General features: G+C 33.9%; 1 protein-coding gene across 1 annotated transcript; it reads right to left on the bottom strand.

The window, feature by feature from the left end:
* Positions 1–8,421: 8,421 nt before the first annotated feature.
* LOC131647284 (peroxidase 31-like) lies at positions 8,422–9,663 on the bottom strand. The gene has a single exon (XM_058917196.1). It carries the CDS (start codon positions 9,537–9,539, stop codon positions 8,547–8,549), a length of 993 nt encoding a protein of 330 aa, XP_058773179.1. The 5' UTR covers positions 9,540–9,663; the 3' UTR covers positions 8,422–8,546.
* Positions 9,664–17,672: the final 8,009 nt, after the last annotated feature.

Below are 17,672 nucleotides of genomic sequence, written 5' to 3'. Positions count from 1 at the left end.
AGAAGACATATTTGTTATAGAGTTTTGAATATTTTGTAAGTATATTCTACTACAAACCATTTATTATGATGAAATTTGTTATTGAATACTCTTGTTTTTGTAATTTTTTTATTTTTTATTTTGAAAAATAGCTTAATCAACTCAAGAAGGAGATATATTGTCTCATTCAAGATTATCTAAAAAAATATGTCAGGGGTGACGCTCAAATAAGGGCAGATCCAACTCTCGTGGGCGAGATGTCTCTGGGAGTCTTGGGTCCAAAAAGGAAAAGGAACCAAGAAGGGGATGAGGTCAGAACCGTACACCGCACCCTTAATATCATTGCATGAGGATTTGTCAGGGGTGGAGAGACTAATTATGTCCGCAGAAGGTACGCTCACTAAATCCTAATCATTGAAGGTTCGCCCACTAACTTTGATTTGGGCGAGATGGAAGCCCTAGAATCTGAGATCGCCTTCTTTGAGAAGGACAGTGCAGGCTTTCATCCACATGATAATGACCTCATGGTCATAACTGTGAGGTATGACGATATGGAGATTAAGAGAGTGTTGATCGATTAAGTAAGCTCTACACACATCCTATATTAGGAAGCCTTTGAAAGGGTTTGCCTGGCTTTAGACAACCTCAAAACTTCCAAAGATCATTGGTAGGATTCTTGGGCGAGTAAGTTTAGGTGAAAGGTTATATATCCTGAAGACCACGTTTGGAAGTGGCGAGAGCGTGTGATAGATCAAGTAAGGTTCCTGGTTATAAATACAACTTTCTCATATAATATGATTATAGAGCAACCTGCTTTTAACCAACTTGGAGCCGTCTTATGTACATTATATCTATGCATGAAATACCCACTTGAAATACTTGTTAGAGGTTTCCACTAATTCATCCTAAAGCGTGGACAACTCCTCCTCCAATTTCTTTAGAGAATTGAGGGGTCTCTCAAGAGACCCCTTTAAGCTTCTTTTTTTTCCTGAGGTAGTGTGAGCTTCTGCCTATAGTGCCACCTTTTTTAGCAGTGATTTTAAATCCTTCTTTTCTTTAATCAGGGTCGTCACTCTTTCTTTGATCAAAGCGATACTTCCCTTAGACATAAAGAGTTGGGATCTCAACTCACCGAAGATGTTGATATATATTTCTTGTTGAACTTGCTCGGTCAGAAGACCCCTTAATAGATGATTCTCATCCAAATTTGATAGCTTGAGTGGCGACATATAATAGATGATCTGATGGTCAACAAGGAAGTCCTTATGAAATGATATACAAGCTTTGATGAACTTAAGGGCATCCAATATGGGATCCCTCCGCAAAAATGGTTAGTGGGAGGCTCATCCTTTGTTGGCGATGAGTCCCTCTTCTTTATACCTTCTTATGAGATTACCACTTAATAATCCTTCAAAACCTAAGAAGAATCCTCACCTTATTTTTGGGTCTTAGGGGGTTTCCATCGTCAAGGGCGTCCTCACCATGCCTTTTTCCCTCTCTTGTCATTAAGCCGCCCACATGACTCTTCGAGCTATATTTTAGTTGGCGTTTAATTTTCTTCTTCGTCAGGCGCTCCTTCCTTTCAATCAGAGGAATTTTAGACATTTTCTATACATGAATAACACAACTACTCTTGACGATAAACTCAAAATAAGGGCCTCTTTGACCATAAACTCACTCAAGTACTCATCTATCCCACTATCTTCTCCATGATCATGGCGAGAGAACTCATAACTTTAGAGTCATTCAACACTGAACCACCTCTTACTCAACTGAGGCGAGGTAGTTAAGGTTGAAGCCAATAATGGTCTTCGGATCTCTTGCCCATGATAGTGGGAAGCAAGGGACAACATTTTCCTCATCTGTGAGCATAGAGGCACAGTCTCTCCCTCTAACTCTTACAAACTTGTCCTTCCAACTTTTGTAGGGTTTTAAGTGGGGCGTGAATAGTTTTCTTTCTGATAATACGCACAAGGTCGCCCCACCACTTTTGGCGTTGATTTTGGTACCATAAAAACAAAAAATACCCCAACGGTGGGGAATAATTTCAATCACTAGCGTATAATTTTGAATGCACTAATCATGCTCAGACGTTGGGCATAACCTGGGAAGAAACAACATTTATAAACGCCAAAATCTCAGCTTCAAACAACGTGAAAGGTATTGAATTAATCCCCTAAATCGTGAATGACAAAGAGGTGCAACTAGAAATAAAGGGTGGGCGAGCTATCCTGGACACCCATATTGGCCCTCTATTCCTCAAAACATGGCTCCAAAATCACATCATCATCGTGTACAGAATCAGAAAGCCCAATTTACCGCCAAAAAGTAGTGATATTTTCCTCATTCTAAAAACTCAAAAGTTTTTGACGTTACAACCAAGCAATTAAAAAGAAAGAGAAAAAAACATGTAATCATGTTTTAAAAAATGATAAAAACACATAGTTAATACAAAAGTCTGTTTAAAAATAAAATTTCAAACCTAACGCAAAAGGACTTAAATAACAAAGAAAACAAAACAAGATAACATAAAGCCTAAAAAGTTAAAATAACACCATATGAGTTAATAAGGATTAAACAAATACCTAATATAAATGTCAAATTATAATATACAAATAACATGCATTAGATAAATCATTGGAAAGAAAAGGAGTTTGGGAACCTAGCATATAAAGCATTGAAGCAACCAAGGAGTTAAAATAAAGAAATTAACATTTTGTAAAGGTTTGGAAGCATGGAAATGGAGAAGACAAGAAACAATGATATACCTAATACATAAAACATTTGACTAACTAAAATGAACATGCATCGACTATAATGATGTAGAAACAACATATTAGAAAATTATTTAACAAACATAGAGAAAAACCACATATATAAACATAAATTTGATAAAACCCTAAAATGAACATGCATCGACTATTGTTGGTGTTTGAAATGAAGAAGAGAAAAGAGGAGAAAAATGATGAAATCAAAAGAAGAGAAGAAATAAGTAGTTTGAGAAATAGTAGAAATAATGTGAATAGTGCATGAGAGGAAAAGAATGTGGCAAATGAGTGAAAAATTTTAGTACACTTAATTTTAGTGATGTGTTACATTTTTTTCGGAAGAAAAAAAGAAGATTAAAATGTTAATATTGGTGGAGATTGGTTTTCATATGTTAGAGATATTTGATTGCTAACTAATAATAATGATAATGACTCTGCCAGTTTATTTGCTAAAGGAAAGCATGATACCATGTCCCACCTTAACAAAATGATGACTTTATCAAGCCTGGCAGGACATTTTCCATTTGACCAGTCACAAAGCCTCTTTCCTTGGAGTGGATCTTCTTTTTTCACTATGCAAATTGCACTACACTTCAATTTAAACTTTATAGTTTCAGCAGCTACTGTACTTGTTCCCATATGTACAAACCAAACTAGTCAAATACAAAACCTTTAAGTCTAAAGTCTAAGCAAAATATCACTTTATGACTCTTTTGTGGTGTGCATATGGTGTTTCTCCATACAATTATTATGAGACTACACTAGCAGCAAATTTCTTCCCAAATAAATACTTATCTAGTACTATAATTTTAAGATTATATTCAACTCGATTAAGGCAGAAAAAACACATCTAGTAGGATTACACAAGTGCTAAAAATCTTCTTGAAGACCATTAACAATTTTGCATTTTAGACCTACCAATACAAAATATTTAATTCTCAGAACTAGATTAAAACTTGAAAATGTTATTAAAAAATAAAGAAGATGAATATTTGAACTCAAATCCTAATTAGTATCATCTCACTTTCGAAAATGCGACTTTCATGACGCGATTCAGATTGTTAGTGAAGGAGGGGTAATTTCAATCAAATAAGTTAATGAAAGATTAGTTGAAGATATTTAGATTAGAAAAGAATGTGCATGTTTACACCTAAAAATAAGTTACATAGCAGACAAAATCGGCAAAACAAACAATAAATGAATGAGTAAAATTCTCTTAACTAAGACAATGTCACACAAATATGAACACTCCTAAACATGAGTCAGTTTAATCTTCTCACGTCTATCAAGTTCTATCATGGTCATCAAGATGTTAGACTTATTCAAAATATAGTAGACTAGATAATTAGACTTGATAGAAATTATATCTCTTTTAATTTGGGCCGTTTGCAAGTCTGTAACGAGATCTAAGAGTAACATCAAGCGAAAGAGCGCATGGAGTAGGTAGTCCCTTATTCTACCAAGGACATATCATTTTGTATTTCAGACGCGTCAATCACGGTATGTTTAGATCCATTGGCCACTTGTTTGGTGTGTTAATTTTGTAGGTCCGCACCCTCTCTGCCGCATCGGAAACTTCCTATCCTGATCTAAGATCTCATGTAACTATGGCGCTAATCATTTATGGTTCCCAAGCAAAATAGTGACATTGTCTGTGGGAAATGACTTATGATTCCTACGAATTCCACAAATAACCATTGTTTCTTCGTTACAGATCCAAATCTCTAATTCTTTCCTCGTGAACACCAATCTTTTAAAAAAAAAAACTCATGCCAAACTCCTCAAGTTACGGTAACTTCAAAATCACTCGATATGCCAAAGTCGGTGTTGTAGTTGCTATTGAAACTAGCAGGGCTCATCCTCCTCCACCAAAGATGGAAGATCTAGTCATAGTGACTTCCCCTCCATTCCAACACCATAAGATTTCGATCCTCTAAGAGAACAAATGAGAATTTCAATATTTCCCAACCTCTCAATCTTTGCTTCCGTCTTATCAAGGTGGACCTTCAAACTGACATCTTTTGCAAGGTTCCTGGACAAGATATGTTTCCCAAACTCTATCTTTTTCGAGGCAATCTAGGCATACAGGGAGCCACTAGCCTATTGAAAATCGTGTACCACTTGGTGCCACACCATATTCTTAATAGACAAGATCTTGAGAATTGAAGAAAACTTACAGTATGCCCATCGGATAGATAGCAACATACGATAGGTTACTCCGTGTGATAGTCCCTTAGTGATATCTCTGAGTATTGATAAGGCGGCCCGAGATCTATGGAGCATATCTTAGCGTGGGCTTTTTCATTGATATTGTGACCAAAAGGAACATATCTTTAAAATGTTTCATATTATTCGAGTAAACGTCAAATATCCTGGTACATTACTAGAAAGCTATTAGGCTATGGCATTGTTCTGAAGTAATCGAGCTACGTTGAGCTTTGAAAAGATGGAAGAAGGGCGTTAAGGTTGGCGCACCTTTCTTATATTCACACCAGTATTAAAATACTTTGATGTAAGTCCAACTTATTTGATGTAATTGAGAAGGGGCGATTAAACAGCAATCTCTAAATAATTGAAAGGGAGACAAAGGCCTATCAAAGAAAACAAACATTTGTGAAAAGGAATGACATACATGTCATTCTTATTTTATACCTTCTTATCTTTGTCGGGAACAAGCGCTCCTCAATCATACGAAGGTACCTCCTCCCTAAATGCACGGTCCATATTGCCCTAACAAACAAAAGCAGATGTGGCATCCAACAGTGTTGATCCATCCATATCAATGAGTTGTTCCATTATTCCTTACGAATTTTGGTTAGGGAATCTCCGTAATAAAGAATATTGTCAATACGTAAAGACAACTATGAAGAAACAACACAATACACATTCAAAGGTAAAGTTCAGTGTTGTGTTAAAACATGCCAATAATAGAAGTTCTCCAGAAAGGGTGTAGGAATATCATAAACCCCAGAGCCTCTCTAGAATATATGTGTAGCGCAATTTAATGAATGTCCTTGGCGACAGTCTCTCCTTTAGACCCTCGAAACCTAGTCTCGTGAAACCCTAATAAAGAAAGTAGAAATAGAAAGAAAGAAAAATGCATACCTTACCTTAAATAAACAAATTTGGTCGTCTTTGTGGCGCAGGTACCACCAAAAGAAATATTGCAAATAAGCCTAATTAGAAGATCATGATAGAAGAGCTTGCGAAAAACGGGAAAATTGATTATATATAAGAGAAAAAGCTATTATAGTTTGCAAATAAAGAAAAAGGGAAAAACAAATATGCTTTATATGTGCCTCATACATAGAGGACCGTAAGGTTCACTATATCGATAAGCTCAAACCACATCATCAACGCTCAAGATCTCCTCGCAGAATTATTTAAAATAAGAGATATCATTACTGATTAGTGTAGGGACACGCATCAGAAGCTCCGTGTAAAATGCTACCGATTACAAGAAACACATTTAATGTGTCTATTCCTAATGAGAGTGACATCACATCAAGAGTATTCACTTGCTTCTGTCAGCAGCCAACCTATAGCCGTACACGGCAAACTCTCATCTTACAAAGTTGAGATAAGAGCTTAAGGACAACTTTTTAGGCCGTTCACAAGGTCCATAATAAAATATCCAAGAGTGACATTGAAAACGTGCATGGAGTATATGGTCCCTCATTCCACCAATGAAAAATGATTCTGTACGACCACCTGCATAACGTGTCTTCTATCATGCAGACGATTTTAGTCGCTCAAAATGTATAAGAAAATAGTGTGTCATTTTAGATATTCAAATTTTTTCACACTCTCACATTATTCTTTATTTTATCAAAAACTTTGAAATTAAATTATTAATCTTACAGGTCAAGTCGACCCTCTCTTCGTAGCACTGAAAATTCACTCCACCTATACAAGATTTCATATTACTATTTCACCAATTTTTTGGGTTCCCTATCAAAACATTACCATTGACCATTTGTTTATAGTGTTTAAGCTTCTTTTTTTTAGACAAATGTTTTTGTTTCTTATCACTTGAATTAACTAAATATTATACATATTGGTAGGGTGGACAAATTTCAGTCGACCGATTCAAACCGACTGATCCATTATAATTTTTGTGCAAATGATTCGGATTGGATCAGATGTCGGGTTGATTCAGTTGCTTAATTTGAATAGTAAAAGGTTGATTCGGTCGGGCTCAAATGATAATTTTAAATCCTCGATAATCGAATCCGACCGAATTCAACTAATATTTAATTTTTTTCATTATATATTGATCCATTTTAAAATGAAGTTTGATAATATTATTATTTTTATAATTTAATGACATTGTTTATTCACAAGAATACAAGAAAATGCAATACAAAATTTTAATTGTTATTTACTTTGTGGTTTAAAAATATGACAATGATCAAATAAATGTCAAATGATATTGAAAATATTATCACGTAATAATATTTTTTTTTCAATAATAAAAATTTAATGCTATTCTAAAATTTGATAATTTTTGTAAATTAAAAAATTAATATTACTGAATTTTATGAATCTTATAAGAAATAATTTTTATAAATTTAATTTAATAAATATTAAATCGATTAAATCACAATAATCGGCTTTTAAATTTTAAATATTGAATCCGCCAAAAATCAAAATTTTATCGATCAGAATTAAATCTTTAAAATAAAACCACAATTTATTTCGGGTTTAAATTTTAAAATTGATATTGATCCAAACCAGAAGAAGAAGATTGTCCAACCTTACATATTGGGATAATGAGATCCTATGTTATGTGAAAATTAACTAAAAAAATCTTTACCATCCATTAAATCCTCCACCACTTTGATAAAAAAATATACTACCTCCGTTCCTTTTTATAAGAGACAAGTCATTTTTTAGGTTCATTGAATAACTAATGTATTTGGTCTCTTTATAGACTAGATGCATTGATTATTCAATGAATCTAAAAAGTGAATTTTCTCTTATAAAAAGGAACGGAGGTAGTAACATATTTAATGTCTTGGTACTATATGCGGCACCTAACCCGGAAGGTGCATTAACAACAACAACACTCCCAACTCTACAACTGTTTTTTTAAGACAAAAAGGATTAATATATCTAATAAATTATTTGCATATCCACGTGCACTTGTTGGCCATGAAACCAGCTGGTTTACAAAGACACCAATAAATAAAACAAAACCCTATTTTTTTTCAAAAACAAAAAGCATCCTCTTCATTTAATATTTTTTTTAGAAAGCATCTTCTTCATTTAATATATTTAGACTTCATTAAATTCCCCTTACTTATTTTTTTCATTTCATTTTTTTAACTTGCCTAGTCAAATCTAATTGACTTACTAGTACTTCATTAGTTTATTTGAAACTCAAACTTAATCTACACTCATAGTGCTTCAATAGTTCAATCTATGGCCTTTGCATTGAAAATCAAACTTGTACTGTACAAAAGATAAGAATAAAAAAAGAGAGATTTTATTAAATTTTACAACACAATGCCAAATTGCCACCCTCTCATACAATCACACAGAATAATTATGTATGTATATGATTGAGCTGAGCATAAATCATCAAATTCATGCATATTTTTCAACTAGCTCTCAAGATCCACCTCAGATCAATAATTATAAATCTAAGTATCATATTATAACATAAACAATATAAAAAAAGAAAAGAAAATTATACATATAAAAAAAGGAGTAAGTAAAATAAAGTTTACATTTTTATGAAACCCAGTAACAAAAACCAGAATCCATAACAAACCCTCATAAAAACAAGAACAAAAATCAATTAATCTGATCACATCTTCTTCTGATCTCACCTCTCCTACCAGTTTTAACACCCAAAAGACTAAGCTTCTGCATTGAGCTAGCAAAAACCTTGAAGAATCTATCTTCATCCGCAGCAAAAGTTTCCACAAAAGGTTTCGTTAACGGGTCACTAAACAACCCATGATCCGATTTCAGAACCCCTAAACCTTTTGGAAGATTCTGAAAATAAACATTATCGAACTTGTTCGGTGTCATCACATCGTTGAAAATGGATAAAGTTGGATTCTTCTGATAATCACGGCAAGCACTTCGTAACGCTTCGGCGAAACGAGGGTTGTATGAGCTTGGTGAATTGGGGGATGAGGAGTTGTTGTATATTTCGGATGAGAATTCGGAACAATGTGAGAATCCAACGGTGTGAGCACCGGAGAGTGCTACCATTTCTTCGACGGTGAAGCCGCGTTTGGTGAAGATTTCGATGATTTGTGACATGGGCATTGATGGTTTAGGGAGGTGGCCGTTGACGGAGGGGGAAGCGGAGGCTCTACCGTCGCGGCGGCCGAGGTAGACGTTGTAGTGGGGACCACCGAGCATGATTAAGAGGTCGCGTGTGGCGGTGGCGAGGATGTCGGAGCAAGAGACGGTGTTGGGACATGAGAATTCGAGGGCGGTTTTGATGCGGACGATGAGGTCGAAAGCGTCGCCGGGGAGGGAGAGGTTGATGTCGTTGTCGCGTTCGGCTTTGTTGAAGGGGGTGGAGGAGAGGAGGACGGAGGCGTCGCAGCCGTTAGGGAGGAGGCAGTCGTGGAGGAAGAGGCGGAGTGTGGCGGCGGCGGTTGTTGGGGATTGGATCTGTTTTGAGGTTACTGTTTGTTGGACGATTTGTTCGAATTGTGGACATGTTTGTTTGTAGTAGTCTAAGGTGAGTCTTGATTCGGAGAGGTTAAGGAAAAGGGAGAAGAAGAAGAACAATGGCAACAACGTTGTTGATGTTTTTGTTGCTGCCATTGTTGTTTGTTGCTATTTTGTTGTTGTTTTTGGGTTTGGAGAGTGAAGAGAAGAAAGAAAGTGTGGGGATAAAGGGTTTTTGATGAAGATGAGAAGGGACACGTGGCGGAATTTTGTGCGTTGATCACGGGATGTGTGCTTGATTGAAGAGAGTGTGGAATGAAGCTGGAGTGGGGCTGTATTAACATGGAAATGGATTGGCAGCATCTAGAGGACATTGTTTTTATGGATTTTTAATAATTAAAACTTATAATATAAAACTATTTACATTGATGATATAGAATCATAGATATTAATCAAAAAAGTTTAAATTTTAATTTAGATTTTTTTTTCTGCTTTCAACATATTTTTACTTGTATAGCATGTATTTTTTGTGTGAATAAATGATATAATTGACTTAATGATATTTTTTTATTAATTTGATACTGTTAAGAATCTAATAGAAAGATTTAGAATTTTTATCCTATTTATTATATTAATTATTTTATTTTTAAATATATGTGCACCAACACCGACAAGTAGAACCCAAAGAGAAAACAATAGAAAGCAAGAGAACTTTTACTCTATTATTAATTTGATTATTGGGCATTTGTGGAATTGATTAGACCAATGTATAGTAAATTTAATTGGATAAATTAAGTCATATATCATGTTAGGTTTTATGTTTTATATGTGACACTCATAAGAACCACATTAATTTAATTTATAGGTTCAACTCACGCGCAGGTACGCCCGCATTTATAGGTTTTATTTTTATTATTATTATTATTATTATTATTATTATTATTATTATTATTATTATTATTATTATTATACGATAATATTTTTAATAATACACAAAATAACATTCGTACATGTTCTTATATTAGTGTGAAAACACAACGTTATTTGGTAACCTATAAAAATAAGAGTTTAAAGGTAGTGCACTATCAGTGTAAAATTTTTTACACGGTCAGTGCATCACAACCCTTAAAAATAAATAGTTTATATTTAATTTAAAGAAAAAGTCAAACTTTTACAAAATTTAACAGTTTGGATTTCACTGGCAGTGTAAAACTGCTTTACACTGTCGGTGTATTTGCATTAAATCCTAAAAATAATTAGGCAAAATACCCTTTTTGGTCTCTTATATTAACTTCGGGGTTCATTTTGGTCTATTAACTTCAAAAAGTGTCATATTGGTCCCTTAACTTTACAAAAGGTGTCATTTTAGTCCTTTTTGTCATATTAGCGACGAAAATAGCGACCGATTTTTGAGTTTTTTCGTCGCTAATGTGACAAAAAGGACTAAAATGACATCTTTTGAAGAGTTAAGGGACCAATGTGACACTTTTTTAAGTTAAGGGACCAAAATGAATCCCGAGGTTAACATAAGGGACCAAAAATGGTATTTTGCCAAATAATTATAACTTCACAATATTATAAATTTTATTTTTATAATATAAGTTTTGTAATAAAAATAAATATTAATTGAGTTTGGTCGGATTCGGTTTTTGACGAATCCAAAATAATCATCCAAGCTCGACTGAAACAACTCTATAATATCCAAATTAAACAACTAAATTAATCTGACACCCAATTCGACTTGATCTGATTGCAAAAAATAATCAACAGATTGGTCGGTTAGAATCGGGCCGATACAATTTGTCCACCCCCGTCAGAGTGTTTATATATATATATATATATATATATATATATATATATATATATATATATATATATATATATATATATATATATATATATATATATTGTCTCCTATTATTATAGAATTGCCACCACCACACTAAAAGTGTTTTCATGATGGTCGTATTTAACATTCCAATCATTCTTTATTTCAGGATATAATAGTGGTGTTTTCTGTGAAAATTGTCTTTTGATTTTCTCACATTTTCTTAATTGTACCTCTGCATCTGTTTTTCAATTACAGTTCTGAGCGACCATAGTTGTTCTAACTACACTTGAATCATCACCAATAATCATCACCTTCAATCAACCATTGAGATTTCTTACGATAACTCTAAGACATTTCTTTCTCCTGTCATCGAAGAGCGTCCCCTACGTCAAAAATCCTAAACATCATCAACAATTTTTTAAGTTCAACCGCCACTCAAGGAAATCCTTACCCCATCGCAGAATCAACTTCTTTCTCTTACTCTCGTTTCAATTCCCGAACCAGTGCATCCTCTCTAACAACTCCAAGCCTCTCGCTCTACACACTTAATACGAATAGGCTCCTCTTGAACATTTCCAATCAACTGCGGGAACAAAACATAAGGCTCCTCCGCGTCGAAGAGAACAAGGAAAAAGCTGAAACCGAGACAACAAGATATTTAGAAGTCTTGAAACTTGGCCATGTCGAAGCCGCCTAGGTGATCATGCTTGTACACGCCAGTTTGCAATCATCTAGAGCTAAAGAACTGTCACGAAAACCTCACCTTCCTCGTTGTGACAACAACTTTTCTCCACATGACACTATTGGCAGAGATATTAACCACACACCACCTAGAGACCTTCATCCAAAGAGGCTTCCTTCTTCCCATTTTTTGCAAAGGAAGCATGAGAAGAATTTCGCATGGCAACATGCCATTCGTCGTCAATGGAACCATTTCATGTAGAGAATTATATTGTGCATCATTATAAGGCCTTTGAAGAAACCCTTACAATTAGAGGTGCATGATGGCACTAGCGATCCTAATGAGCATGTTGAGTACATTGTCTATGGATCTATACGCTTGCAGGTATGAAGACTACAGTAGTCTGCTGATTAAGTTTTGATGTTGACAACACTCTCAAGAGAAGTTCTCATCAGTCTTATTGTTCAAGGCTATGTTTGTTCAAGTGATGGTGTTTAATATGGTGGTTCTTGACATGTTGATCAAGTGATGGTGTTTGCTGTGTTGATCAAGTGATGGTGATTGACATGACCAAGTGATGATGCTTGGTGCTCAAATGAGTTAATCAAGATGAAGCTTGGAAATCATCTGATAGAGTAATCAAGTGAATATGCTTGACTATCAAGTTATAAAGACTAAGTTGTGGTGATCATGGAATATCTAGATGTGTAGATCTAGTGATGATCAGGTTGTGATGATTAAGTGTTCATGGAGATCAAGTTATCAATGGCTATCTCTGGAAGAAAAACACCTTATGTCGAGTGGTGTTGGGTGAAGTAATTGAAGATCTATGATTAAGCGGTTTAATTGATGATGTAGGTTATCATGAAGAATTATCTCAAGCCTCATCAGTAGAAGACCTAAGGTTCCAATTAAATGTTCAAGTCAAAGATAATATGGAAAGTAACCGAAACTTTAGAGTTGTAAAAGAGAGGAAGTGTAAAAGCTCGTCGAGTTTATATTGAGTGGACAATGTTTGTAAAGGTATAAGGATAACTCTCGACTATATTACGAAAAATAAAACACACATTTTAAACCGTTTAAAAGCCTTTTTTTTCTTTTATTAAAATCACCTAAAAATGTTTTAAAAGCTTAACCAATAAATTATGGGATTGTCTGATCAATAAGAAGCATGCTTAATAAAGGGATAATCGATTAGGCCTTTGGGATAATCGGTTATTTCATTTTGTAATGCCTAAAATTGATTGGAGAAGTCCATTAATGGTTGGCAACAGTTTGAAATCAAAACCTTCTATTTTGGGGTTCCATAGCCGATTATGACTTATGATAATTGATTATGAACATTAAAAGGTCCATGAATTATTTCCATATTTGAGCCACATTTTGTTCTATAAATAGATGGTTCCTTTTTCATTTCTAACATACCATAAACCATATTTCACATGTCTTTCTCTCACTCTCCTCTTTCTATATTTTCTCATATTTGCCTTAATGCTTTTGAGAGTGAAGTATTATATTTGTGGGGATATTTTTATTTGGTGTAAAGACATTATTGGAATTTCTCATTGGGAGAAATTTAATTTTGGTTGCTAGCTAAACCAAGTGAAAAGCTCTATTTTGGTTGTTGAGATAAACCAATTACAACCTCATACTGGTTATGGAGATCTCCATTGTTAAAACTCCCAATCGGTTAAAACTTCATTGTTGGTTGGGTACTTAACCATTGAAAAAATTCAATCCTTGTAAAAGGAGGTTTGAGGAAAAAGCTTGTTAAAATCTCTCATCATCATATTGGAAACTCTCAAGAAAGAATTCTTGGGGAGAGTATTAGGTCACTTCTTTAAGACTGAACCTCTAATATTTGTCAATGCATTTCTCTCACTACTATGGAAAACACATATGACAATGGTGGTGAACTACATATAACGAATATTGTATGTCCATTGTTAGGTAGTGTGTGATTATATGTATGCTTCTTTCCACCACGGGCGTGTGACCGTGGTGATAAACTAGGAAGCGCGTAAATATCACAACGATTATCTTAAACAATTGTTGTTATATATATTTAGGTCATGGGTTTGAAACCCAGCAGCTACAATTTAAATTGAATAAAATTAATATTTTACCACGGTTATGAAAGATATCCGTTATGATATATATACATGAGTTTATTATAAAATATGTGAATTTCATATTTTTCCCCACACCTCACTAAACATATACAATCATTAAAATTGATGTAGAAGATAATAATCTAATAAATTAAATTATTTTTGAAAAACAACTTAAACGAACCACTGTTTTTCGAATATCACGCATCTCGTAACTCATCTCTCGCTCTTTAACATATAGAATATGGTTCAATGACCTAAGTTCTTCATAGCAATGATTCTTTCTCTTCTAGTTTATTTTGAAAAGCATCAATATTTTGACTAATTTGGATTCATCATCATCACTACCATCATAATAATCATCAATGTCATTTAAAACAATAGTGATGATGATAGTGATGATGATGAGTCTGAATTAGTCAACAAACTGACGTTTTTCAATATAAACTAGAAGAGAAGGAATCATTGTTATGAATAACTTAGGTCATTGAACCATATTCCATATGTTTAAGAGCGAGAGATGAATTATGAGATGCATGCAATTTGAAACACAGTGGTTCATTTGGACCAAGTACTTAATTGATTAGGTCATTTACCTTGTTCTGATTGATTGGACCAAGTACTTAATTGATTAGGCGGTGTAAAAACTTTCCCAGTTGATTAGAAATACTTCTTGATTAATTTCACACAAGCCTTATTAGGTTTTCAAGAAGTTTTAAGAGATATGAGATAGTTTAAATATATATATATATATATATATATATATATATATATATATATATATATATATATATATATATATATATATATATATATATATATATATATATATATATATATGTGTGTGTGTGTGTGTGTGTGTGTGTGTGTGTGTGTGTGTGTATGATTACCATAGAGTATCAATATTTACTTTTTACCCTTTCTATCTTAATTGGTCACTCTAAGTCGCGAAGCGCATAATTAGGCGAGCTTTCACACTTTCACAATTTCAAGTCTTCAAGTTCCCTTGCTTTATACATCAATGATTTAGCACTTCAACTGAAACTTGAATCATATGACTGACGAGACTTGTGATATCTTTTTAATTAATAAGTTCCATCATTAGAAAATTTACTTGGATAGTATTAATTACTTCCCTGTGTCATAGAGAGATCTTAAACATCCACAATCTATTTGACCTATGGGGTTATTATCTTCAAGAAATTTTGCTTTATTGGTTGTCATCATCTTAATCAACTGATGATTATACTTACAAGAACATAAGTCCACAACACCGACCCATATTAAGGAGAAGGTGAATGAGGTTTATTCTTCTCGACATTACTCCTTAGATATCAATGTTGCAGACTTCTACGCTCGTCTAAAGGAAGGCATGTCCTATGATGTGTATAACCCAAAGAGACTTCTCTTTGTCGAGCCTAATATGAAGATTTAAAGACTAATTCTATATGGTGACTTCATACCCATCTTAATTTACGATAACCTAATTCTCACAATAAAAATTGGGGCTAACCTCCCCAAATATGTGGAGGATAACCTCATCAATTGACTCAAGGTATACACATATATATTCACATGATCTCCAAAGGAAATGGCAGGCATTCATCATAGCATTGCATTCCATTAACTCAACATCAACCTTTAAGAAAAGTATGTCACCTTGATGAGATGTTGTCATTCATCAGAGAAGGCTGATTACATCAAGTGCATTGTCAACAGACATCTTCAAGCAAACTTTATCTCCAAGCTCAACTACATAGAGTGGTTGTCAAACATTGTACTAGTCAAGAAGGGAAGTGACGCATATGTGTTAACTACACCGACATGAACAAGGTCTGTCCAAAGACAAATATCCTCTACTTAATATAGACAAGTTATGGATAACTCAGTCAAGTAAAAAATCGTATCCTTCACATATGCCTACTCCAATTACAAACAGATTCCAATGCACGAGAAGGATATGAAAATACAACATCCATGACTAAACAGGCCAACTTCAAGTAGAGTGTTATGCCATTTGGATAAAAATACACGTGTTGTTTACCAGCGAATAATGAACAAGATCTTCAAAGAGGAAGTGATAGACATGATGAAGATCAACATGGATGACATCGTTGTTAAATACGGGAAAGATGACCTATATGAAACCACCTCATACCTATGTTCACCCATGTACGATAGTTTAATATGAGGTTGAACCAAGAGAAGTGCACATTTGAAGTCAAGACAAGCAAATTCCCTGCCATCTGCCTCACAAAAAGGGGCACCTAAGTGATTCCAGATAAATGTGATACAATCCTTATCAAAGATGTCAAGCACATGACTGGCTGAAATTAATCACTCTTTCATCCTAGAAACACTCCATAAATTTAACCTCTCTACACCAATATTTATGGCCACTTTTAATGATATCTGTCGAAGTCGTCTTTGTAAGGGAAGATGTTAGACATGGACTTAGAAATATTTTTCTAAGTTGAATATTTAGTTCGACAAAGGAGATTACTTCGACGAAGAAGTTAAGTTTGAGCGAAGGTATAACTGTTATTTGTCATGAACCGTTGTACTTAGAGACACGTGGAGCTTCAGGGCAAAATAGAAGCAGGTCGAGCGCAACGTGGCGTGCTCTGATCGAAAGACCGTTGGAAACAATTACTTCGAATTTGTGTGTGTATTATATATATATATATATATATATATATATATATATATATATATATATATATATATATATATATATATATATATATATATATATATATATATGGATCTTAGTGTTTAGATTTAGGGGTGTTCATTTTGTACAAAATTTCAATAGTTTATTCAAAGTATCTGTGTGTGAGAAACACGAGTGAGTCTGAAAATGTTCATATAAAAACACCACATTTACATTCCTTTTTTACAGTTCTATATAGTTTTCACATTTCCAGAACTTTACATTCTCGTCGTTTACCTTATTTCTATTTATCCTTCAATTGCCTTTACACCGTATATTTTATAAGTTTTGATTGTTATTTTAAATAAGATCTGTGTAGATTAAACAAATTCCGAAACGATAACACAAATTCATGTCGAATTGTTCTTTACCTTTTATGAAATTATTTCGAACATAAAGTACACTTCCTAGGATTAGTCTAGTCGATGCTGTGAGGAACGATTTCTTTTTTTACTTTTAGAAGACTAACACTTGTTTACCAATATTCACGGTAAATACCCTGTTGAAACTAATCTCATTTTAAAAAGAGCACATTCATACTCAATTATAAAGGGTAAGTTGTATATAAGAGGTCTCTTCACCCCTTAGTAAAATTAAAAAATTTATTGGGGTAAGAGAATAGAAACAAAATTGAGAAAAAAAACAATAAACCATGACTATTTCTCAATCTACTCCGTGAATATCTCATACACCGCGTGAAATTTAAAAAATGCCCCTAGTTTTCGTAGATGCATCTCAGCAAGCACCTTTTTTTTATAAAAAAAATTGGTTTTTTTCCGTAGATGCATCTACGGAAGCGTTAAAATATAGTGGAACTTGCGATTTTCCCAATTAATTGGAAAAATCATAATGTTTTGTAGATACATCTACGAAAGATTTGATGAACTTCTCTTTTCAACTCATTCTGTAGATACATCTGCGGAAGATTTCATGAACTTAATTAATTTGGGAT

This window comes from Vicia villosa, linkage group LG2, assembly GCF_029867415.1.
Source record: "Vicia villosa cultivar HV-30 ecotype Madison, WI linkage group LG2, Vvil1.0, whole genome shotgun sequence".
Lineage (NCBI taxonomy): Eukaryota > Viridiplantae > Streptophyta > Magnoliopsida > Fabales > Fabaceae > Vicia > Vicia villosa.
Note: the sequence above shows the minus strand (reverse complement) of the source record. Positions and strands in the feature narration are given on the sequence as shown.